This window comes from Anolis carolinensis, chromosome 3, assembly GCF_035594765.1.
Source record: "Anolis carolinensis isolate JA03-04 chromosome 3, rAnoCar3.1.pri, whole genome shotgun sequence".
Lineage (NCBI taxonomy): Eukaryota > Metazoa > Chordata > Lepidosauria > Squamata > Dactyloidae > Anolis > Anolis carolinensis.
Window position 1 is genome coordinate 236,586,688 of NC_085843.1, and position 26,861 is coordinate 236,613,548.

Genomic DNA, 26,861 nt, shown 5'->3' on the forward strand with positions numbered 1-26,861 from the left:
TTTTAACACAATCGCGAGGTCAGGAGTTTTGTGTTCTAAAACTCTGTCAGTCTGAATTCAGAAATCCTAGAGTAGCTTGATGTGTTCATTTTCTGTAACTTTTTCAGGCTTGTGATCCCACCAGTTCTTTGTCATGGGCAGATGGCATTTGTGGCACAAGTCCCAATGGATCATTTGAGCAAAGGTATTCTGACTCTGCTTGTAGTTTGTTGGTGCGATCTTCTTGCAGCAGCTGAGGATGCAATCCATCATTTCGTCTGCTTCCTTGCAGAGTTGTTGTTGTTATTGTTGTTGTTATTATTAATGCATTTCTATCTCATTTTTCTCCCATGGGGGACTCAAAGTGGCATACAAAATTTAAACACCAATTGTTCCGTCCCCCAGGACGATGGTTTGCCTTACCTATTGGTCGTTTGTTTGTTTTCCCTCCTTTACATTTTGTTTGAGCCTCTGGCTGCAAAAGCCTAGGAAAAGTGGCTTGGAATCTGCAAGAGCTGGCTGCAGTTTTCTTTGCAGTGATTGGTCAAAGAGTGCAACATCTTAGGACCGCCCTTTTTACCAGGGTCTAGTCTCCATTTTAGAGTTTCATTCTGGCTATAGTCTTCCAACGTGCTGGAGCTGTGCAAGGCTAACTGGGACAAATCATCCTCAAAACCAGGCCAATCTAAGCCTATCCAAATTAGATAAGTATTGAATTATATAGATCTGGAATAGGAAATCTAGTTAGAGGAGCAGGGTTATTCTGTCGCTTCTAGAACTAATCTTTGCTGTAAAGATAGGGAAGGAAAGAGTTTCTCCTTCTAATATAGGCAGCGTGATTAGGGTATAGTGGTTTTATAATCACTTTTGCCTTCTGGAACCAGGGATAATTCTGTGACTAAAACCTATAGAAATTTGTTTCATTTTCTGCAACTTTAAGATCTGTGCCAGGTTTACAACCTTGTATGAATAAACATCCTTTTTTGAAGTTATCCAGACTCAGTCGTTCAATATCTATAGGACAGCTTATAGGGATTTGCAGTTCGCCCGGATAAAGGACAGCACGTTTCAGTTTTATAGCTTTTTATTGTCCGGCGGACGGCACAGTTTTGAGGTAGATCAGCGGTTTTTCCGCTTGAGCTAGCTTGCACAGCCTATAGTTTTTTATAGTTTAGGAAGTTTAGTATAGGCCGCGGCTTTTCCGCCTGAGCTCAGTCTGCATACCTAAAGACTCTACCAGCGTCTGAGGCAGTGGAGCCCGCTCTCAGACCTGAAGGAGTCAAATAGTGGGGCTCTATTTCCTTGCTATTTGGCTCGCGTGTGCGCACGTGGCCCAGTGGCTTTCTGGGTTTGCACAGGCTGTGCAGTTCCCAGCAACGTCCAGGGCTCCTTCGGCGGCAGACCTCGAGCCGCGGAGCACCAGCGACAGTTCTTTGGCTGGCTCTGAGGCGTGAAGCCCACCAGAACCAGGCTAGAACCTGGACAGGCCTGGCAACGCTGCTGCGAGTTCGGCCGGAGCACTCGGCCGGCTTCGACCTGCCTCATGGTCCGGCGGTGGTGACCTGCCTCATCGTCCTGCGGTGGTGACCTGCCTCATGGTCCGGCGGTGGTGACCTGCCTCATCGTCCTGCGGTGGTGACCTGCCTCATCGTCCTGCGGTGGTGACCTGCCTCATTGACCTGCGGCGGTGACCTGCCTCATCGTCCTGCGGTGGTGACCTGCCTCATCGTCCTGCGGTGGTGACCTGCCTCATCGTCCCGCGGTGGTGACCTGCCTCATCGTCCTGCGGTGGTGACCTGCCTCATCGACCTGCGGTGGTGACCTCCCTTCACAGCGGGGAGGAGGCGTCTCTTCTCTCCTCCTTTCCAAAGCCAGGCCTCGAGCCGCAGAGCACGAGGTGCTTGAAAATTTGGCGAAGTCGCCATTTTGGCAGTTTACGTCACTCGGGCAAGGGAGGTATCAAGTGGCAAGTTGCTGTCAGTTGACATTTTGCAGCTTGCCCACCAAAGTCTGGCGCCAAAGGTCACAATCTTTGTAAAGTATAGTTACTTAGTGATATATATTGCTATGGTTAAGTGCTGTGAATTGTATTATATATTGAATTTGCTTTTATTGTAAATTTACTTGCAGGTATATTGCATTTGCCTTTGTTGTAAATTTACTTGCTATTAAGAATACATAATGTCTATGCAATTTCAAGATGATACAGATGGCGTACCTCCTTCTGAGGCTGAAAGTAGGAATGAAAGGCCCCAAAGGATAAAGCACCCTTCAGCCAAAATGCTAGCCCATCTAATAGACGAAAAGGAGCTCCTCCATGTGAGGTTAGGTTCGGCATGGGAGCGAATTGTAACATTGATGGTCAGAATTGAGAGCTTGGGTATTACAAGGGTGCCATCCATATTACAGACAGACCTTGAAGAGACCTTCGGTCTCTGGAGGGGTTTGGTGTCTAAGATAGTCCAGGTCCTCGAGCGCATTAACGCCAAGGATTCAGAGTTAGAAATAGTGAGTGTCTTAGCTGACACTAATGAGAAAGAAAATAAGGTGAGGGCAATTCTAGATGCCTTGGAATTTAGTTCTCCACCTGTTAATCTAAGGTCTGAGCCAAAAGGAAATCAGTCTTCCTTATGCAGCCATGAGACCAATCTTTTAAAATCACCTGCTGTGGCACTTAGTCTTAAGTCTAACCGCTCTAGCCAGGTATCTAAACTAAGGGAGTGTGCATCATCTAAACATAGCCACTCTAGCAAGTCTTCTGCTGCTGGGAGTGCCATCTCTTCCCTAGCTGCCTTGCACATTAAGGAGGCTGCACGTCTAGAGCTAAAGAGCAAGGTAGCGGGGGCGGAGGCTGATGCTAAGGCAGCTGATCTCACCCTTCCCTTTAAAGAAGAAGAGCAACGACTGCAAATAGAACAGGCCCGTAGACAAAGCGAAATGCAAATAGAACAGGCCCGTAGACAAAGCGAAATGCAAATGGAACAGGCCCAAAGACAAAGCGAAATGCAAATAGAACAGGCTCGTATAGAGATGCTTAGAATAAAGATGGATGCCGCAGCCAAAAGGGTAAGGGCTGAGACTTTGGCCAAGGCCCTAATTGAGCCACTCACAGAAGAAAATGTAAGCCAGTTACCAATACAGGATCCTTCTGCCAAAGTGTTTGCGCACCTTGGCAGCATGAACAGCCAGTTTTCGGATGAGGAACAGGAAGACTTCTCTCCTTACCCAGAGCAGGGCCCCAAAGTCACGTTTGAGTTTCCTGCAGAGCAGAGCGTCATAGCGGGGAGCTCACCCTTGCTCGAGCTACCTGTGCCTCCTGCTAAAACCCTAGGTCAGTCAATCAGGGCCCCAAGGCCGAGCGCTAGTTGGCCCCTACAGACAGCTGCACAGGGAACCATCGATTCGTCAGTGGTCGATGTCATCCCTCCAAGAGGCCAAAGGTTGACGCAAGGTACACGGTGGGAGTCCACTCCACAACAGCAAACTCCTCAATTGTTCCCTTCGACGCCAGAGTCCCAGCTTGTCTCCATCATCAGAAGCCCCAGAAGAGATCTTAAGGACAAGGGTGTCGAAAAGTTTTCGGACAAGCCTGAGGAATTTCTTCTCTGGAAGGCCACCTTCCAGAGAGCAATCAGAGACTTAAAGTTATTGCCGGAGGAAGAACTGACTCTTCTGGCTGCATGGTTGGGCCCAGCCTCATCCCCACAAGTTAAGAAGATCTACGCAGCCCACGTAGCCGATCCCGACAAAGCCCTGGAAAAGGCCTGGGCCAGGTTGCAGCAGAGGTATGGGGCCAGCACAGAGATTGAAGCATCTCTTATGGACAAGCTCCAAAGGTTCCCAGCTTTAAAACTCAAAGACTTCAAACTCTTGTGGGACCTCAGCGATCTCCTTGCGGAATTAGAGTCGGCCAAGGAGAATCCAGAACTGCCCGGTTTGAAGTGCCTCGATCAGCACCTGTCCCAGAGGCAGATCTTGACCAAGCTGCCCTTCACTTTGCAAGAACGCTGGGGACAGGAGGTCTTCAACTACAAGGAGGCCCACTCCCAGGCATACCCTCCATTTTCTCATTTGGTCCAGTTCATCACCAGGGCGGCCAGAGAAAGGAATGATCCGCAGACGGGCCTCCCCACCTTATACCAAGGGACCCAGCCAGAGAAGGCACCTGAAGTGGACAAGAAACCACCTAGAGAGGCCAATAGACCTGTCAGCGTAAAGGCAGTCGAAACTCAACACAAGACTGACGAACCCAGGTCGGAGGTAAAAGAGTTGCTTTGCCCTATTCACCAAAAGCCTCACAGCTTGGCCAACTGCAGGGAGTTTAGTAGAAAGACATACAAAGAAAGGCAACAGCTAGTTCAAAAGCAGGGAATCTGCTTTAGATGCTGTGGAGCAACTCCACACTTTGCATCCAACTGCAAAGAAAACATCAAGTGTGAGAAATGCAACAGCCTCAAGCATTGCACCGCAATGCACAACTCCAATATCATCTCCCACCCCAAAGAGAACGCTTCACCAAAAGAAAAGTCAGCAGTCGAAGACACCGACAAGCCAGCCGTACCAGAGATGCAGGTGGAAGTTTCAGCAGTCGCCTGTACAGAGCTGTGTTCTGACTCGCACCAGTACAGAGTTTGTCATCCTATCTGCCTAGCGGATGTATATCCAGCCAAGAGCCCTTGGCTTAGAAAGAGACTCTATGTGGCCCTGGATTCACAGAGCGACGCCTCCCTGGCTACTCCAGAGTTCTTCCGCATGTTTGACCTTAAAACCAAGATGGTCGACTACACCATGACTACATGTGCAGGAAAAAAGAAGTTGCAGGGTCGCATAGCATCTGGCTTTGTTGTCTCCTCTTGCGACCAGAAGAGACAGTTCAAGTTGCCAGACCTGATTGAGTGTTCCTCCATCCCTCGGAACAAAAAACAAATTGTAACTAGAGAAGTTGTGGAGGCTCATCCACATTTGCGACGGTTAAAGAATGCCATACCAGCCTTTCAGCCAGATGTGGACATTGCCCTTTTGCTTGGCTCGGACTGCCCGAGCTTGTTCTGTGTGAACGACCAAGTTAAAGGACCTCCAGGTGCACCTATCGCACAACAATTGCCATTAGGCTGGACAGTCATAGGCCCAGTGTGCATAAACAAGATGCACCCACCATCGTCGTTGGACTCCAATCAAGCACAGGTGCTTAAAGGTGGACGTCCTACACTTGTGCGCAGTTGCCTAAGTCACATCTCAGTCTACTGCCAAGCAATAACTCCAGAGTATTCCTCCATCTTCAAAGTCTCTGAGAGAGACGAAGCCATAGCGCTCTCGAAAGATGAGCAAAGGTTTTCGGACATTATGAATGCTCAAGTCTCACGAAGTGCAGAGGTGAAAGTTTGCAAGATGACCACAGAAATCAAGATGGGCCAAAGATCTTGCCTGGAACCACACCGTTTTGAACGTTTTTCGGAGTGGCACAGTCTTCTTAGAGCAATTGCTAGACTTACACATCGTTTAGCTTGCAAAGATAGTGAGCCTTTACAGGTCCCGGATATGATAAAGGCTAAGAGCGTCATATTCAAGTCAGTGCAGAGATCTGTTTTCAAGCAGGAAATAGCTAGGCTAGAGCAAGGGCTCAACATCCCTAATCAAAGTCTTCTAAATGAGTTAAACCCATTTCTAGACAAGGAGGGTATTTTGAGAGTTGGAGGAAGGTTGGCCAAGGCTAAACTCAAGGTGTTTGGTCCTTGGGAAATTGTTACCAGGAAAACCAGGGGTGGTGTTGTAAATAATAAAAGATGGGCGGTTTTGTTTACTTGTTTGTCAAAACGAACTGTCTATATTGAGGATGTAGAGGGAATGGACACTTCATCATTCACAAATGCCTTGAAAAAGTTTATAGCCCTCAGAGGGCCAATTAAGTCAATTCGGTCGGACTGTGGCACTAATTTTGTAGGTGCGACCAAAGAACTCAATTGTGTGTCTAGGCTTGGGAGAGACCCAAAGGTTCAGAACTTTACGAATACTGAACAAATTATGTGGACTTTCAATGTTCCTCACGCCTCCCACATGGGTGGTGTTTGGGAGAGGATGATTGGTATTAGTCGCAAAATCCTTAATGCCATGCTTTTGAGTCATAGGTCATTGACGCATGATGTTTTGGTGACACTTATGGCGGAAGTTACCGCAATTATCAACAACCGGCCGCTGGTTCCCCTTACCAGTGACCCTGAGAACTTACAACCACTGACTCCTGCACTTATTTTGACACAAAAGGTGCCAGGATGGAAGGACGTCATGTTGCCAGTTCCGGACGGAACTCACCGTGCCCTGTGGAAACAGGTGCAGTCCTTGGCCAACCACTTCTGGAAGAGGTGGAAGGCCGAATACTTAAGCCAGCTTCCAACCAGAAGACTCTGGCAAACCCCAAAGGACAATTTCAAGGTGGGAAACCTTGTGTTGCTAAAGGACAAAGACTTGCCCTGCTATGCCTGGCTTATGGGCATTATACTAAAGACCTTTCTTTGCCCTGACGGTAAGGTTAGAAAAGTTCAGGTAAAGACTCATAGTAAGGACAAAATGTCTGTCCTAGACAGACCAACCAGCAATCTCGTGTTGCTTGTCCAAAGTGTGTAAGTTTTATACTGTTTTATTGTTGTGTATACAAAGGTGTTTGTATGTTTTTGATTGGTAAATTCCCACATCCTGGGAATTTAGCGGGGAGTGTTCCGTCCCCCAGGACGATGGTTTGCCTTACCTATTGGTCGTTTGTTTGTTTTCCCTCCTTTACATTTTGTTTGAGCCTCTGGCTGCAAAAGCCTAGGAAAAGTGGCTTGGAATCTGCAAGAGCTGGCTGCAGTTTTCTTTGCAGTGATTGGTCAAAGAGTGCAACATCTTAGGACCGCCCTTTTTACCAGGGTCTAGTCTCCATTTTAGAGTTTCATTCTGGCTATAGTCTTCCAACGTGCTGGAGCTGTGCAAGGCTAACTGGGACAAATCATCCTCAAAACCAGGCCAATCTAAGCCTATCCAAATTAGATAAGTATTGAATTATATAGATCTGGAATAGGAAATCTAGTTAGAGGAGCAGGGTTATTCTGTCGCTTCTAGAACTAATCTTTGCTGTAAAGATAGGGAAGGAAAGAGTTTCTCCTTCTAATATAGGCAGCGTGATTAGGGTATAGTGGTTTTATAATCACTTTTGCCTTCTGGAACCAGGGATAATTCTGTGACTAAAACCTATAGAAATTTGTTTCATTTTCTGCAACTTTAAGATCTGTGCCAGGTTTACAACCTTGTATGAATAAACATCCTTTTTTGAAGTTATCCAGACTCAGTCGTTCAATATCTATAGGACAGCTTATAGGGATTTGCAGTTCGCCCGGATAAAGGACAGCACGTTTCAGTTTTATAGCTTTTTATTGTCCGGCGGACGGCACACCAATACATATATATCGGTACACAGAATACATAATCAACTAAAACGTCATATACAAATTTTAAAATAACCCAATTTAAATGCATCAAATAAAACAGTTAATATTTACAACAGGTACCATTAAAAGTTTCCCTAACCTCCGGCCACTGAGACTTATTGCAAAACTCAAAATTATACACCTCCAAAGACATCAGTTTTCAAGGTCAGATCGCAATTGCCAGGGCCAACAAAGTATTCAATTGTGAAGTTTTACCAGCAGTTATCTGGAAGTGCATATTATCATTAGGCTGCAAAGGTCCTTTGCCTTCTATGCCAAATAGTGCTGGTGCAAACTACCACTCCTAGGATTCCATAACATTCACTCATGGCAAACTCCATTCCTGCTTTTAAAAATTAAATTCCTTTCCTCTGCAACTTTAGAGAAATATCAGCCCTAGATAAGAATTTGCCTTTTGAGTTCTTAAAACTTGAATTTAGTGCATTTTATCCCACAGTCATAGACAATATACTCAGTGGTTCTACAAATGAGAAGAGATGTATTAGAGCAGCTCCACTTTTATCTCTGATCATCAATATGCTGCAGGTAAACAAAAGTTTCATAATTTTCTCTTCATACTTTGCATTTGCTCCTAACCCATTATATGGTAAATATAACCTTTACTCTGAATTAACACTCAGCAGGTTATTTCACTAGTTATATACTTTTACAACCAGAGGCAAACATCAATACCACAAACTGCTTTGTGGCTCTTTATAGCCTTGCGTATATTTCAACCACTTACATAAAATAGTGCATAAATGCCAGCACTTCCCAAATCAATGTATAAATCCCAAACTTAAACTGACCTCCAACTGTCCATGATAGGCTTTCCATGATGAAGATATAATTATCATGAAATAAGAGACATTAAAATGTGAGGAAATTAGTTGCTTTTTTAAAGAGGAGGGAACCCACCAAAGCTAATAAATAGTTCATGCTGTAAAGACTTTATTTTCTTTATCGTGGGAAGACCTACGCAGTGTAACTTATCCTGATTATTTATACCTTGTGACTAATACAGCTGTCTTAATCCAACATGTTTATTGATAATTGTTTCAAAATGAAAACCAAGCTATAGTACTTACCTTCTCAAGTCCATAAAACGGAGAACAGTCCCTACAAAGAGATAAACTACCGTGTTTCCCCGAAAATAAGACAGTGTCTTATATTAATTTTTGCTCCCAAAGATGCTCTAGGTCTTATTTTCAGGGATGTCTTATTTTTCCATGAAGAAGAATTCACATTTATTGTTGAACAAAAAACGAGCAATTATTATATACTGTACAGTAGTTGTCATCATAAACCAGCATAACCAGACAAACTGAATCCTATCAAGAATTTCTTGTTACTACCAATATTTCAATGTACATACATTTACCGATCCTGCATGCTCTGGTGTTCTGTTTGGCGGGCATGCTTCCAAACAAAAACTTTGCTAGGTCTTACTTTCAGGGGAGGTCTTATATTTAGCAATTCAGCAAAACCTCTACTAGGTCTTATTTTCTGGGGATGTCTTATTTTAGGGGAAACAGGGTAGCTTTGGCGGTTTCTTCCCTCTTATATTTGCACTCTTGTTTGCAAGAGAAGATTTCAATAATCAGTTGTACAAATAAAGGTAACAATACATACATTTAAATAATTTTATCTATATGGAGAGATGGCATCTTTAAGTTTTCATAGTTGTTTGAGAGGCAAATTTTACTAGGTTTTCATGTACAAATGTGTTGGAATCCACTTTCTCACCTCATACAGTGGATAATAGTGAACCCTGTATATTGACTATATTTGGGGCAGAAGCATACGATAGGATCTCACTGGAAGAACGATAGAAACCCATAAACACTTCTGGTGGGGGATCTTTTTTGGAGCAAGTGTAAGTGAAATAGTAGATATTAGTCTTGTGCATTTAGAGGCTCCTTCTTTGGAGGCTTTTAAACAGAGGCTGGATGGCCATCTGTCGGGGGTGCTTTGAATGCGATTTCCTGTTTCCTAGCGGGGGGTTGGACTGGATGGTCCATGAGGTCTCTTCCAACTCTACTATTCTATGATTCTATATGGAATGACTGCCCATTTCTATTTATACCATTTGTATGGCCCCGTTTCCACCTGCTGCTTACGTAAATGGGCACCTATACAGATGGGCTTTTCCATCCAGGGTCCAAAAAAACCAAAGATTTTTCAGACCTTGGCAGGCCCGTAGCCAGGATTTTGTTTTGGGAGGGGCTGGGATCTTGGGGGGGGGGGGGGGCTGAGTCTGAGTAGGAGAGGATCTACCCTACCAAATCTTTTGTATCATTATCCCAATACCCCCATGCATATGGGATATATTGAGCATGGTGATCAGATCATGATATGAATAAACCTAACAGTTTAAATAATAAATGTAAGGCCTTTTCGTGGACCACCTTGAGAATTTCGAGGAGGGGCTGAAGCCCCTGAAGCCCCTGAAGCCCCCCCCCCCCGGCTACATGCCTGGGCCTTGGGCAGCAAAGTGGCAGGGCCTGCCTGCCAGGGCCTACAGCTGAGTGGGCCCAGTGCTCGGCTGTAGGCCCAGCTCACAGGGCCTACAGCCAAGTGTTGAAAATCAGTCGACCAAACAGCTACCGTTCCCCTTTTACTTTTGTTTCATTGCTTCTTTCGTTCTCAGGCGGTTGTACCATTCTGTGCCATCCAAATGGACAGAACGGTACAAAACCATGAAAGAAGCAGATGAAACAGGCTTTGGGCCCTACTCTAATAGATATTGAATCTGTGGTTAAGGGGAATCATACTGTACTGCAGAAAACAGAACACAAGAGGAGCCCTGGTGGACCATCCGAAAGGTCCATCTCATGCAGCATTTTGCATTTCATAAGCTGAAATTCTACATTCAAATTGCATAGTATACGGGATTACTTATGGATGGTGCTATACAGCCCTTACGTTGAATGGCAGTATTTTCCAACTGAATGTGAACCTAGTTGTGCATCCAAATATACACTCTAATGTGCATGCGTGCATGCACACATCCTGTGAATCTCAATGTCACTACATGCATAACCCTACTTTTACAACCTTCAGCTGAATACAGATATTCTGCATTGGATAAAAATGTCTATTTGAGGAATGTATGCATGCACAAGACATCAACAGGATTCTGAAGACAGTATCCAAACAGATGTCTCCTGGAAGTCTACCAGCTGAGCTCTCTTGCATTGTTGCTTCTCCTCCCTCTGAACATGGAAGTATCACCATATGGCCATCCTGACTAGTAGCTGTTGATAATCTTATCCTCCACAAATTTGTCTGATCCCTTTTTAAAACCAGCTGAGCTGGTAGCCATCATCACATTTTCAGAGAGTAATTCTTTACATCAATTATGTGCTCTGTGAAGAAATGCTTCCTTTTGTCTGGCCTGAATCTGTTGTTAAATCAGTTTCACTGGATGGTTTAAAATTAATATTAGAGAGGGGGGAAAAACTTCTTTCTGTGTTTATGTCACTTCTGCCCTGCCACCCACATATATACTCTGTAGAATAATTTTATAAACATGTTTACATTTGATAAACTGCTACTGTAGACATACATTAAAAATAGATGCAGACATGAACAGACCATGTAACACAAATAGGCAACTTTTAACCCATATTCTTGGAGAATGTCAGTGAGAAACCACTGCTGTTGTTTCATTTTACTCAGTAATGGCAATGTAAATCAAGGTTTGCCCATGTGGATCTACTGCAGTAGGGCAGTTCCTGGGGAGGAGATGCAAAATGACCTTCAATGACATTTTCCTTCAATCCTCAAATTTCCAACATTGCAGAGAGAGAGAGAGAGCATGAAAATTGATCACACCTAGAACTCATATTTCCCGTGTTTGCATTATTTAACTCTAACTGCTTCTTACTTTGGATGAATTCTTAACTGGGGGGCAATGACCTCATTTTGCCCCACCCCAGTTACTACAGTCGTGCCATACTGGATCAGGACCTTTTAAATGAAGGGCACAGTGGCAATTGCTCTTCTCACAGTGGGCAATTGCTCCTGGCCATATGAAGAGAGCTTCACGCAAGGAGAGGTCACGTCAACATTGGCCTTGTTGTTGCAAACTCATTTCTTTCAAAACCCCAACAGATTTAGCTCCATAAATCTAATAGGGAAAAAGAAATCACTAATTAAACTCCATAGATGGAAGTGTCCGTTTGTCATCAGAACAGCATGAGCAAGATGGTTATGGCAACAGGTAGTGCTAATACCAACCCAGACCAGACAATCGTCAACAAGACTGCATCTACATTATGGAAATAATGCAGTTTGATCCCACTTTACCTACCATGGCTCAATGCTAGAGAATCATGGGAGAACTTATTTTATAAGATCTTTAGCCTTCTGTACCAAGAACTGCTGGGGCCTCACCAGGATTCCATTGAGTTGAGCCATTGTCGCACCTCAGAATAGTTCACCTTGCTGTAGACACCAGGCTGCACACAGTAGATAGTCTTTTGTAATTTTATTGAGCAAAAGCAGAATATATATAGTATCAAAGCAGGTAGAAATATAGTTCCAAAAGTAGCTGTCAAAAATAGAGTCAATAAATCCAATAATCCATAGGCAAGAAGCAATAGTCAATTCCCAAAGATACAATAATCCACAGGTTACAAGGATTCACGAACAGGAGAATTTCCAAAGCAGAAGTAACATGAAGACATAGACCATCCACCCTGATGAAGCAAAGATTTGCTTTGACAGAGATTTGCCTCCCAACACACTGTTTTAAAAAGCAACCCAAAAATGTATTTCTTTTCCCTTCAGTGGCCTCCCGTTTCCCAGCTAATCTAAGGCTTCGCCATGGCATTCCTTTCTATTGTAAACTATCAGCCCGAGAGAGCAACGGGGCTTCAGACTCGGCCTGACCGTCAAGGCCAAACAGCTCATTATCATTATATTGCACCTGAACGTGAGCCTGAGACAGATCAAGCTCATTATTTCCCATGGGAATGTTTCCTTGGTTCCCATCAGTGACAGGCTGCATCAGGAGTTCATCCACAGGCTGCACTTCTGAACCAGCCTGTGTCTGAATTCCATAATTCCCCACAGCATCATCTTGAAATTCATCTTGCATCCCATCATCTGACACCTGCATCTGTAAACCAAAATCCCCTTCCTCATCTTCACTCTGGCACTGCTGCTGAGTCACAACAGCCATGGCAGTTAAAGTATTGTTCAACTGCAATGATCCTACATTGTAGATGCAACCCAAGATAGCTTGCTACTTGTCTTTTATCCTCACAACAGCTCTGTAAAGAAAATTAGGCCTTTACAAGGTTTTTTTTTTGGGGGGGGTCTTGGAGGGTCTTTTTGGGTTCAGGGTAGGTTGAGCTATTTTAGTTTGGTTCTGGGTCGGGCAAGGCCTGTGAGCTACACAAGCTCGAGGCTCTGGGTTTATGTGAAATCCACCTATGTTAAGACAATCAATAAGACCTTGTCACTATATGACTTTTACCAACATGAATAGAGACACCTCACCATCACTAGAAAAAACATCCCAATCTGCCTTCCCAAGGACCTCATACCAGTTTACACCCCCCTGCCCATGAAGACCTTGGTTTCATTCCTGTGTTTAAACAGTATCCAGAGGACTCCTTAATTTTGGGGATCTGGGAATCTCTAGAGGGCATAAAAATGTGGGTGGGTGTTTTGGGGAGGGAATCAGGAGGTGGGTGGGAGACGGGGATGGTAACCAGACCCATATAGGTCATTTTTAACTTGTGGAATTGTGCAATATAATAATTCTAATTCGGCCAGCACCTTAAACACTCTCAGACACTACCTCAGCCCTGTTGGCTTGTTGCAAACTGCCTTGTTATGTTTAATGTTTTAGCTGTTTACTATTACTAGATCTATTAGTAAACATGTCCTAAAAGGCTGATTTATATATTTGAATTTCTAATTTTGGTATTTTTGAGTTGCTCTATGAGTACATCCGATGTTATTTATTTTATTGTTTATGATTTGATCTGTTTGTTACATTATGCCAGCATCGAATGTTTGCCAAGTTTCTGTTGTAAGCCACTCTGAGTCTTCTTGGGGAGATAGGGCGGGATAAAAATAAAGTTTATTACATTTATTTGACTGTCAATGACTGACTTAAAATTGACACGACTGTGGGGGCACAAGACCATGGATTCCAATCCACCATTCTAACCACTATACCACGTTGACCCCAGAGAAGAGACCAAAAAGAATATTCTGTCCCTCGGTAACACAGTGTCTTAAAATGGCCCATGCTGGATGCAAATTTACTATTAGATGTGAGCTCTAAAGAGTTCCTAAGTGTCCATGAGTCCCAGAAGATGGAAAAAATCCCATTTTAGGCTACAACTCCTAGAAACCCTCTCATTGCCAGCAATCAGAACGCAACTTTGATAAGCTCTAGATTATATAACTTACAAACACAGCTGGAGAAGGGACTTGAATAAACATCAGAAACTTGTGTCCCCCCTGAGCAATATACTTTCCATAGCTTGATAATAGCAATCACTATGAATCTTAAAAGGACATAGAAGTGACTGAAACTGTTCTGACTTATCTGCAGATAACAGGGTACAACTGATGAAGAGCAGCAACAGTGTGGAAAGATTCTCAGTTATGTATCCTTCTGTCAGAAGTTACTACTGCTTCTGGCACAGTTTCAGGTTTATGGATATTTATTTACAACTGCTGTCACAAATATGGCAGTTTTACTGCTCACACACTAGGGTTTCCTTGACCTCTGTTAGCCCTGAAAACATGGAAGACTTCCTAGAGGCAGGAAAACCCCCACTTGGATTTCTGTGTTGTTGAGCTTTCTCATCTCTTCTGCCATGGCAAGCAATACTGAGAGCCACAGTTGGTGACAAGATCTTCTAAGCTGCAAATCCCACCTGTCTGTCTGTTTTAAACAATAAGGTTTTTATCATTTGGAGTGTCAACTGCATTGCCTTTTAAGTGCGGTCACTTTTTCAACTCGAGAAAAGTCTGTCAAATCCATTTGCCCATAAACAATCTTGCTGCTGCTGGATCTGCCCCCATTACTGCTGGACTTCAAAGTCTGTTGGTCTAAAACTCAAATAATTTCCCATCATATACTGTGGAAACTGCAGTCTCAACAACTACATCTAGAAGTCCATACATTGTCAACTTCTATCCTATGTGGGTCTAGTCCAGGTATGGAAAAAGTGTCACCCACAAGCTGCATACAGTTCCCAGGGCAGACTTTAAAGCTTCTGTCTCCAGACATCTCTCCATATCTTGACCACATCAGCTGTTTTGGGGCCAAGATAGGCCTTTCCAAGCAGGACATGACCCAGAAATTAAACTATATGGAGCATTCAAGCTATTTGGAGGCATTAAAAAAAGATCCAGCTCTCTAAGGACCCTTCCACACAGCTGTATAAAATCCCACATTATCCGCTTTGAACTGGATCATATGGCAGTGTGAACTCAGATAAATGTTGGAAATAGCAACCTCCCAAGTCTTTCACTGTTTATTTGTTAATGTATTTATTTTCTAACTTGCATTCTATGTGTATGTTGATTTGCCAGTTTGACTTGTACCTCTTTGGTGTGGGAGGGGTTACAGACGTGATTGTACTGAGCATGTTCAGACTCAGGAGTCCATTTTGTATTCAGAATCTGCTTACTTACTTTACTTACTTTTACTTGCTTACTTACTTAGGCGATCCCTCATAGTTCGAGGATGATGGTCCTCTATCTTCGCTATCTTGGGGATGGATTCGTAGATGGCTAAAGAGACCTATTCTTGTTCTGCATGTTCTCCCGCAGTGAGGACATCGGTTTCCAGGTGGAAGGCGGTCTCAGTCACGGTTGGCTTGACGGGCCTTCCTCTTGGCATGTTTCTCCCTTAAGCCCTCCATTCGTGCCTCTTCGAACTCCGCAGCACTGCTGGTCACAGCTGACCTCCAATTAGAACGCTCAAGGGCCAGGGCTTCCCAGTTCTCAGTATCTATGCCACAGTTTTTAAGGTTGGATTTGAGCCCATCTTTAAATCTCTTTTCCTGCCCACCAACATTCCTTTTCCTGTTCTTGAGTTCGGAGTAGAGTAGCTGCTTTGGGAGACGGTGATCGGGCATTCGGACAACGTGGCCAGTCCCGCGAACTTGATGGTGTAGGACCATCGCTTCAATGCTGGTGGTCTTTGCTTCCTCAAGCACACTGAGATTTGTCCACCTGTCTTCCCAAGAGATTTTACAGGATTTTTCTGAGGCAACGCTGATGGAAACGCTCCAGGAGTTATGTTATTTTTCAAAGAAGACTCATTTTTTTATCTCTGAGTACGTATTTTAAACTAAGAGATTTCAAGGGAGTATATATCTTTCATGCAAATGCAATTTCAACTTCAAAGAAACAACCATCCTCTGCTAACCAAATATATTTTTGTAGTGGCATGTCTTTGTCCTTGGCAGTTCAAAGACATGATTCTTCAGTTTAACAGCTGAGTTACTTGTGTGCCATTACATGAATGCTTTTGAATATCACTTGTTCAAAAGGTTGACTTCTAACAAGGTTATGCTTTTCTTGACTAGTGGTTTTCAAAAGGTGGTCTCCACATGTTCATGGGGATTCACAATTGCCAAACGGATATGACATCATTTTTCCTTTTCAGTAAGGTTATGATTGCCATTTATTTCCAAAGGGATATCTGCCCAGAGACTGGGTGCAGTTATTTCCAATAATAACCCAGTTCAAGGAAGATATTGTGGATTATCTGCCTTGATATTCTGGGTTATATGACTGTGTGGAAAGGCTCTAAATTCCCTGATCCTGAATGAGGCCCTAAATTCTTGTTTCCCACTCCAATTTAGAGTCATATAAATCTGTTCATCTGACCTTGGCCCCATCTACACTGCCATATAAAATCCAGATTATCTACTTTGACATAGATTATATGGCAGTATAGATTTATATAACCCAGTTCAAAGCAGATAATGTGGATGATCTGCTTTGATAATCTGGTTGATATGGCAATGTAGAAGGGGTCCTAGAAGGACACCACTGATGTGGTTATGGGTGTATCTACATTGCAGTTTGCCCCACTTTAACTGCCATGACTCAATGCTATGGATATGTGGGAGTTGTAGTTTTACTAGGTCTTCTCTGTCAAGCAGTGCTGGTGCCTCAACTGTGACTCCCATGATTCCATAGCATTGAGCCATGCCGGATAAAGTGGTATAACACCACATTACCTCTACAGTGTAGATGCACCCTAAGAATCTAGATGCACGGCTTTTACCTCAAGCACTCCAAAGGCTATTGAGTGGCATTTCTTCTCTCCCCTACCATTGGCAGATTTATTTATTTATTCCTGTGAGACAAACAAGGCAAGTAAAAATGCTAAGGCAAAGCATGGGAGAGCCAATACATTAAAGACACTGTTGCTTTAGCACCCCACAAAATTCTACAAATGAGGCAACACTCATGTTGTTGTTGCTGCTATGTACTTTCCACCACTTCCCATCCTCATAATCCTGCTTTTGTGACATAACAATAAAGAGATTACTATGCCTAGTGTGAAGGAGGCAAAACCCATTTGGGAAGCGAGAACACCCTTCTCTTGTTCTTTCTCCCAATGGAATTCCCTTGCAGCTTCCACATTCCTTAATGGGGGGAAGACATGGTCGATTCATTGGCCAGTTTTTTTCAGATCTCATTCAGCAGTTGTCACTTTGCAGCTCTGACAGGGCACCCCTTTTTCAGGTCTACTCTGAAGTAAGACTTATTAAACTGAGTAAGATTGTTTTCTATCTTAATGGCACAGGATTGTCCATGACATCGGCCTGCTTTGAGGCATACCTGGAAGATTCTGAGTCTGAAGAATGGCAAAAGTGGTAGTAGTCCTATAGGGGCACATCTGGAAAATACAAACCCTTTTAACATAATTGGAGAGGTCAGATTGAACCATGACACTCATCTAAAGTACAGCCTGTTGTTGTGTGCCTTCAGATTGTTACTGATTTATGGTGACCTCAATATGAACATATCAAAGGGTTTTATTGGCAAGATTTGTTCAGGGCCTTTGCCTTCCTGAGGCTGAGAGAGTGTCACTTCTCTAACGTCATGGGGTGAATTCGCATAGCCGAGTCTGGTCTCCAGAGTCCAGTTCCAATGCTCAAAGCATTACACCATGCTGGCTACACAAAAGAATGCAACTTTCTTGGACTGTTTCTTTTTAAAGCAACAATAACAACAACAATAAACATATTTAACACAGGGTTGCTGTGAGTTTTCCAGGCTGTATGGCCATGTTCCAGAAGCATTCTCTCCCGATGTTTCGCCCACATCTGTGGCAGGTATCCTCAGAGATTGTGAGGTCTGTTGGAAAACTATGCATGTTCCGTCCCCCAGGACGATGGTTTGCCTTACCTATTGGTCGTTTGTTTGTTTTCCCTCCTTTACATTTTGTTTCAGCCTCTGGCTGCAAAGGCCCAGGAAAAGTGGCTTGGAGTCTGCAAGAGCTGGCTGCAGTCTTCTTTGCAATGATTGGTCAAAGAGTACAACGTCTTAGGACCGCCCTTTTTTACCAGGGTCTAGTCTCCATTTTGGAGCCTCATTTTGGCTATAGTTTTCCAACGTGCTGCAGCTGTGCAAAGCTAACTGGGACAAATCATCCTCAAAACCAGGCCAATCTAAGCCTATCCAAATTAGATAAGTATTGAATTATACTGATCTGGAATAGAAAATCTAATTAGAGGAGCAAGGTTATTCCGTCGCTTCTAGAACTAATTCTTGCTGTAAAGATAGGGAAGGAAAGAGTTTCTCCTTCTATTATAGACAGCGTGATTAGGGTGTAGTGGTTTTATAATCACCTTTGCCTTCTGGAACCAGGAATAATTCTGTAACTAAAACCTATAGAAATTTGTTTCATTTTCTGTAACTTTAAGATCTGTGCCAAGTTTACAACTTTGTATGAATAAACATCCTTTTTTTGAAGTTTTCCAGACTCAGTCGTTCAATATTTTTAGGACAGCTTATAGGGATTTGCAGTTCGCCCGGATAAAGGACGGCACGTTTCAGCTTTATAGTTATTTTTTATTGTCTGGCGGACGGCACAATGCAAGTGGGGTATATATATCTGTGGAAGGTCCAGAGTGGGAGAAAGAACTCTTGTCTGCTTGAGGCAAGTGTGAATGTTGCAACTGGCCACCATGATTAGCACTGAATGGCCTTGCAGCATCAAAGCCTGGCTGTTTTCTGCCTGGGGGAATCCTTTGTTGGGAGGAGTTAGTTCACCCTGATTGATTCATGTCTGGAATTCCTCTGTTGTTCTTTATTTACTGTTCTGATTTTAGAGGTTTGTTTTTTTAATACTGGTAGCCAGATTTTGTTCATTTTCATTGTTTCCTCCTTTCTGCTGAAATTGTCCACATGCTTGTGGATTTCAGTGGCTTCTCTGTGTAGTCTGACATGGTATTTGTTAGAGTGGTCCAGCATTTCAGTGTTCTCAAAGGATATGCTGTGTCCAGGTTGGTTCATCAAGTGCTCTGCTATGGCCATTAATGCTAATCAAGGTGATTAATTACAACATTCACACTGGCCTCCAACAGACAAGGGTTCTTTCTCCCACCCTGGACCTTCCAGATATATAAACCTCTCTTGTTTAGTTTTCCAGTATACCTCATAACCTCTGAGGAGGCCTGCTATAGATGTGGGCAAAACATCAGAAGATAATGCTTCAGGAGTATGGCCATACAGCCCGGAAAATGCACAACAACCCTTTTGGTGAATGGTTTTAACTATATTATTCTGTTATGTGTTTTAAATTTTGTATGTCGAATTTCTTGTTCTCTGGACTTGGTCCCCATTGTCATGGTTTGCAAAGGCACTGTGCTGTGTGTTAACTGGAAAATGAAGTACATGAAGCCAATTGGCTGAACCTGCAAAGATCTGGGGATTGATTTGATACTGTTTCTGTTCTGCTGCTGCAGAACCTATTTGGGCCAGTTTTTTATGCTGACTGAGTACTGCTGATGAAGAGAGCAGTGTGTACTCGGAGAGGCCTTGCTATTTTAAGGTCTGTTTGCTGCTGAGAAGAACCAGGGCTGTATTCTTCTCTGAAGCAGATTTGTGGACTGAGAAAGGACCGTTTATGACTTCTGTAAGTGATCAGAGGGATCATCGTAAATACTACTGTTCTTTTGATTTCTTGGAATCAGTAAAGTTCCTGATTTTTTTTGTTTTGTTCTGCAACTCTGGATTGCTGGCACACCTAAGAGCTTCCATTTATCATCTTCAATCCACTACACCCGTGTAAGCCACCTCAAGTCCTTCCGGGGTAATGAAGGCGGGTAATAATAAAGTTGTTACTGTATTATTATTATTATTGACACAATGGCAGGGTATGACATAGCAAATGAGATATATATGCTGGATTTCATATCACAAAATCACAAGTCGAACACTTCCCAAATGTTTAGGACTGTGTGATGTATTTTCGGATGATGCGTGCAGATCCCAGTACAGTAGAGTCTCGCTTATCCAACGTAAACGGGCCAGCAGAATGTTGGATAAGCGACTATGTTGGATAATAAGGAGAGATTAAGGAAATGCCTATTAAACATCAAATTAGGTTATGACTAGCTGTGCCCGGCCACGCGTTGCTGTGGCGAAGTATGGTGGTATGGGAAATAAAGTATTGAAGAATTGGTGGTAGTTAAGGTAAAGTTTAAAGGTTTTCCCCTGACATTAAGTCCATTATAAATCCGTTATATAGCTGTGTGTAAGGGCCTTGAGTCTACAGTGCCATATAATCCAGTTAAAATCAGATAATCTGTATTTTATAGGCAGTGGGGAAGAGGCCTAAGTCTGCCTGTCCCCTGGGCTGAGTGGGTTGCTAGGATACCAAGTGGGCGGAGCTTAGCCTTCTAACTGGCAGCAATTGGATAAAAACAATTATTCTTCTCCCTCTAATTAGGACTTTATTTTTCTTTCCTTTTTGTTGTATGAACGTAGAGGTGTGGATGAGGGGTTGTGCTGCCAAGTTTAGTGTTTCTGGAATGTGTAGTTTTGTTGATTTGTCCTAGGCCGAAATTTCATTAGCCTTTTATATATATAGATTTTACAAATTAAGCACCAAAACATGTTATACAACAAATTTGACAGAAAAAGTAGTTCAATTCGCAGTAATGCTACGTAGTAATTACTGTATTTACGAATTTAGAACCAAAATATCACGATGTATTGAAAACATTGACTACAAAAATGCGTTGGATAATCCAGAACATTGGATAAGTGAGTGTTGGATAAGTGTGAGACTCTACTGTATTATTATTATTCACATTCGCCAAAAGGATATGTGCTCATGGACTGGGTTCAGTCATTTTCCAATAGCTTATACAATAGATTTGTGGAATTTACAATAATACAATCCGGAAAACTCACAGCAATCTCCTTGGTTTGAGAGGGAAACCCCTCTTGTATAAAAAAGTAGAACAACTCCAGAAAGGAGGAGGAGCGGGGCGGAAGGAAGGTAAGACACCCAAAAAAAAAATCTGCGGGCGGGCGCTTAAACAGAGACGCCTCCAACAAAGCGCGGCGTGGAGCTTGGGTCGGTTCTTTGGCGGCTGTTGCTGCTGCTTTCCCTTTACTGTCGCTGTGCATGCTGGGCTCGGATCATGGTGAGGCTTGGGTCTAGCAGGAGGAGGAGGAGAAAGAGAAAGCCGAGAAGGGAAGGAGGACGGAGGCAGAGGAGAGGCGGGGCCTGAAGGAGGAGGAGGAGGAGGAAGCGAAGGAGGAGGAGGAGACCGAGTCCCGTCGGCAGAGGCGGGACGGGGCTGGAAGGGAAGCGAATCCATTCCAGTCGAAAGAGGGACGGAGAGAGAGGGGGAGGGAACGAGGGAGAGGGGGAAAGAAGGAAGCAAGGCAGGCGGCAAGGGAGGAGGGGGAGGCAGGAGGGAATCCCCCTTCTGCGACGCTTCCCCTCCTCCTGCTCCGGCTCCTGCTTCTCGCGGCTGGGAAGCGAGTCCGCATCCTCGGCCGCCGCCTCCCCCGCCGCCGCCGCCGCCGCCTCCCAGGGCGATGGTGCCACATGAAGCGCGCCGGCAGGACCATGGTTGAGCGGAGCAGCAAGTTCCTGCTGGTGCTGGCGGGCTCGGTGTGCTTCATGCTGATCCTCTACCAGTACGTGGGGCCCGGGCTGAGCAGCCTGGCCGCCCTGCCCGCCTCCGCCTTCGCCGCCCGCCCGGAGCCCGAGCCCGAGCCCGACCTCTTCCCCACGCCGGACCCGCACTACGTCAAGAAGTACTACTTCCCGGTCCGCGAGCTGGAGCGCCGCCTGGCCTTCGACATGAAGGGCGACGACGTGATCGTCTTCCTCCACATCCAGAAGACGGGCGGCACCACCTTCGGGCGCCACCTGGTCCAGAACGTGCGCCTCGAGGTGCCCTGCGACTGCCGGCCCGGGCAGAAGAAGTGCACCTGCTACCGGCCCAACCGCAGGGAGACCTGGCTCTTCTCCCGCTTCTCCACCGGATGGAGCTGCGGCCTCCACGCCGACTGGACCGAGCTCACCAACTGCGTGCCCGGCGTCCTGGGCAAGAAGGAGAGCCCCCCGGCCGCGCCCGCGCCCAAGCCGCCCAGGTAAGGCAGGCGCGCCCTTACTCGCTTCTATCCCCCCAGACCTCTGCCCTCATTGCCAACCATTCTGCCAGGTAGCTGGATGCCTTTTTTCTACTCCTGCCCCTCTCCTGGCACAGGCACGGGCAAACTTCTATTCTTCTATTCCTGCCCCTTTTCTAGCACAGGCAGGAGCAAACTTCAACCCTCCAGGTGTTTTGGACTTCAACTCCCTCCACTACGGGAGGCACAAGGCAGGCGCTCCTCAGTGTGTGTGTGTTCCCTCTCTCTGCTGTTCCCCAATATCTCTTTACTCATTGCCAACCACCCTGCCAGGTAACTGAATGGCTTTCTTCTACTCCTGCCCCTCTCCTAGCACAATCACGGGCAAACTTCAGCTCTCCAGGTGTTTTGGACTTCAGCTCCCTCCACCAAGGGAGGCACAGGGCAGGCTCTCTCTCAGTGTGTGTGTGTTCCCTTTCTCTGCTATCCTCCCAACCACCCTGCCAGGTAACTGAATGCTTTTCTTCTATTCCTGCCCCTTTCCTAACACAGGCATGTGCAAATTTGGGCCCTCTCGCCAGGTGTTTTGAACTTCAATTCCCTCCACAAGGCAGGCTCTCTCTCAGTGTCTTGTCCTCATTGCCAACCACCCTGCCAGGTAACTGAAAGCCCCCGAGGCTGTTAGGAATGGTGGGAGTTGAAGTCCAAAATACCTGAAGGGCCCAAGTGTGCCCATGCCTGTCCTAGCAGCACATTTATCCATTATCCTTCTGCTCCCATGCCCACAACCCTGCCAGGTAGGTTAGGAGGAGCAATAACCATGACTGGCTCAAGATAACTTAATGCCTTCCTTTTCTATTTCTGCTCCTCTCCTAAAAGTGCACAAGTTTATTATGTCCAGCCAGGTAGGTTCGGAGAAAGAATCATAGTCACTGGCCCCATATAACTTCATGTCAATCTTGCTGTCCTCATTGCCAGCCACTCTGCCAGGTAACTGAATGCCTTTCTTCTATTCCTGCCCCTCTCCTAGCACCACATCTATGCCTTATCCTTCTGCTTCCATGCTCACAACTGGCTCAAGATAACTTAATGCCAATCTCTTTCTCTTCCTTTCTTTTCTATTCCCGCCCCTCTCCTAGCAGCACACCTGTGCATAATCCTTCTGCCCCCTTGCCAACAACTCTGCCAGTTGGTTAGGAGGAGCAATCATGTTGACTGGCCAAAGTAGCTGAATGCCTTTCTCATACTTCCTTTTCTATTCCTACCCATCTCCTCACAGCACACCTATGCATAACCCTTCTGCCCCCTGGCCAACAACCTTGCCAGGTAGAGTTGCTGTGAGTTTTCCGGGCTGTATGGTCATGTTCCAGAAGCATTGTCTCCTGACGTTTTGCCCACATCTGATAATAATAAATTTTATTTATATTCCACCCTATCTCCCCAGAGGGACTCAGGGCAGATTCCAAACACAAAAGGCAAACATTCAATGCCCGAACACAACATAATACACCCATAATAACAAAAATTGACAATCCAACACACAACAACAAATTATGGCTTAACAACTGAAATAAGTTGAAAAAAGCCCAACCTGTTATATCAGACATAAGACAAAACATCAAACAGAAGCATCAATTTCCCAGTTCCCAGATTGATCATTGCTCAGGATGTCTATTGAGCTGGTGGGGCGAACAGGGCATCTATGGCAGGCATCCTCGGAGGTTGTGAAGTCTGTTGGAAACTAGGCAAGTGGGGTTTATATATCTGTGGAATGTCCAGGGTGGGAGAAGGAACTCTTGTCTGCTTGAGGCAGGTGGGAATGTTGCAGTTAGCCACCTTATTAGCATTGAATGGCCTTGCAGCTTCAAAGCCTGGCTGGTTGCTGCCTAGGGGAATCCTTTGTTGGGAGGAGAAAAGAAGGGAACCTCTCTCCCCTACTTTTTTGTTCCTCTACCCCTCTAAGCCATGCACCTATTTATTATGCCCTGCCGGGTGGGCTAGCCTAAGCAATAATAGTCACTGAACCAAGGGGGCTTAATGCCAATCTACCCTCTTTTTTTCTCTCTCTCTCTCTCCCCCCCCCCTTCTTTTCTATTCCTTTACCCTCTAAGCCACAGTTATTTATTATGCCCTGCCAGGTGGATCACTGGATCAAAGGAACTTAATTCCAATCTACCCTCTTTCTTTCCTTCCCCCTCCCTCCATTTCTTTTTCTCACTCTTCCCTTCTTTTATGTTCCTTTCCTTCTCCACGTAGCACACCTATGCATTCTGTCCATCTAGCCAGCTAGGAAGCTTAGGGTGAGCAATGATAATGACTGGTCCAAAGTAATTTAATGCCAATCTCTCCTGCTCATTCTCTTCTTCCCTTCAACACACCTATTTATTATGCCCAGCCAGGGAGGTTCGTCTGAGCAATAATCCTCACCAGCCCAGGATAACTTCATGTCAATCTCCCCTCTCCCTCCCTCTCCCTTTCCTTTCTATTCATCCCTTTCTCCAAGAAGCAACCCTATGCATTATCCTGCTTTCCCCATGGCCAGCATCCAGGCCAGATAGATTGAGCCGAGCAATAATAGTGCCTGGCCCAAGGTCATCTCCAGTTGCCACCACTTTACTTGCCTGCTTTTGTAGTTTGACAGGCATTTAGACTTCTCTTCCCAAGAGTGCCTGGTGCCTCACCAAATTATAGCTTCCATGATCCATAGCATTGAGTTAGAGACATACGTACTTGGGTATATGTATGGAAGGAGCCTTCTTTGACATACTTCTTTTGTCCACTAGGCTACTTAACTCCTTCCATACCTGATTACCCACCTAGTCATGGGATGTAGGAATCTCCTGGTTGAGTCTCCTTGACCAGACATTGCCTCTAATCTAGGACTTGGCCTTTCCTATAGTGAGCTTAAGTGATTTGCTATGCTGGAAGGACAGTTGGAAGGTAAAGGTGGCGGGATGGGGCTGCAGCTGGAGTGTCCTGTGATTTCTTCACAAAAGAGCTGGCCATGTTCCTCAACTGGCATTTGCTGCATTGCTGCTCACCCCAGTTTGTTCACTGCAGCTTGGAGGATCAGGAGGAAAAGATGGGTTGCAAATTGGATGCCTTTGTTACCTGCCAGACTCTGTTGTTCATATTCACTTGACTTGTACTCTCAATGCTCAGCTCATGTCAACTCAGTTGTGGAGCTACCTTCTCACATGGGCGCCTTCAATAGCTGTACTATACACAGAAACATGACAATTCATGATTCATTTTGTTCTAGTATCTGGGAAGGAAGAAGGTTAGCATTAGCACCACACCTGTGGAATTTCTGGCTGTGGTGCAGCTGTTCTCTGTGTGAAAGGAACCACTCTTTTCTGTTCTCAAAAAGTATGGGGGGGGGGCAATAATTTCCTCTACAGGATTTATGACTTCATGCTGTATCCTTAGAACTTTTCTTTCTTCCCAATTTATGTCACAATACCCATCCCCTTTAAGAGTACAACCCTATACTTCTGCCATACTTCTCTTATCACATTTGTAGTTAGAGAGGGGATTTTGAACATGTGCAAAGTGCCACTTCAACCACATTACAGTACACATCTGGAAACATGTCACAAACTTTTGTCTTAGAGGTCAATAGTTTTCATGTAGATTTCAGTCTGAGTCCTCCCCCTCCCTCATTTGCAAATAAAACACTGTTTCTCTTCCATCACTGCAAGTTCTTGACAGCTCTCCCTCATCTATTTCTGAGATTTCCACACCACTTGCATGCTACTTATGGATCATTCACTCCAAAACTTGCGTCTTGTCAATCACAAGTCTTTTTGCCTTGGCTTAATAGCTTGCATCTCACAAACTTGACCCTTCTGACTCGGAGCTGCTCTTTCTCCTCTACTTCAGAGTCCACATTTAGAAGGCACGTTGCAACCTGTTTTGCACCTTTCTGGTTATTGGGGTCCCTGTGCCACATCATATTTCATATTTAGCACTTTGTGTCTCACTGTTGAGCCCTGTCTATCATTGTCTTTGTAAACTCTGGACTCTATGTTGCATGTGTTGCTAGCAGTAGTTTTCTGCTCTGCAAACCTCTCTTCACCCAAATAATGTGCATATAATTTATGTAGCACAATGTATTTCTTCTTCACTGTATTGGTGTTAAAACTGGCACTTTTTCTCTTTGAATGTCCTGTGATTCACTTTTCCTCTTTTGCTTACTCTGTCAACATGTCTACCCTATGCATTTTGATTCTTCTTTATAGAAGGCTCACATCTACCTGTTTTCAAAGTATTCTTTATTCTGGACCTGAGCATATATCTCTTTCCAGTCATATGTATGTGCATCCATTCCTTCCACACTGTGACCACTGAAGCAGTCTCCTCTTTCTTTCTTTGGTCATGATTCTTTCCCCTTTTACCCAGATTGGGGTTGATCTGGGAGGGAAACTACTCAATCTTAGCAAGAAAAATTAGCAGTAAACAGGCTTATTATATTATCCCCTGCCTGCGTACTTCGACTTCTATAGCCTAACACTTGAAAACAAAAGTATTCCCTTTTCCTGTTTTTTCATACCTCTTCGGGCGTTCCTGTAGGTTAAGCCAGTTCTGAGCCTGAGAGCTGGTTTTATTTCTTCACATTATTTGAAATGCTTCTGATTCCTTTCTTCCCTATTTTAATATCTTGGAGTCTAATTCAAAGAGCTATTGTTCAGTCTGTGTCCCACCTAGTGGATGTAAATCATTGATCATTACTACCCTTTAGAGCCTTTTGTTCCAAAGTTTAGCTCCCTTAGCACCGCAGGATTTTATGTTCACATTTGTTAATGCCATGTGCTGTACATGTATATT

The 26,861-nt window shown here is 44.6% G+C and overlaps 1 protein-coding gene across 1 annotated transcript in view; it reads left to right on the plus strand.

Annotated features, from left to right (window-relative positions):
* Nucleotides 1–21,029: 21,029 nt before the first annotated feature.
* Nucleotides 21,030–26,861, plus strand: part of hs6st1 (heparan sulfate 6-O-sulfotransferase 1) — a 263,629-nt gene continuing 257,797 nt past the window's right edge. The window contains exon 1 of the mRNA XM_003218394.4: nucleotides 21,030–22,055. Coding sequence (XP_003218442.1) covers nucleotides 21,505–22,055 — 551 coding nt within the window. The 5' untranslated portion in view covers nucleotides 21,030–21,504. The remainder of the gene's footprint in view (nucleotides 22,056–26,861) is intronic.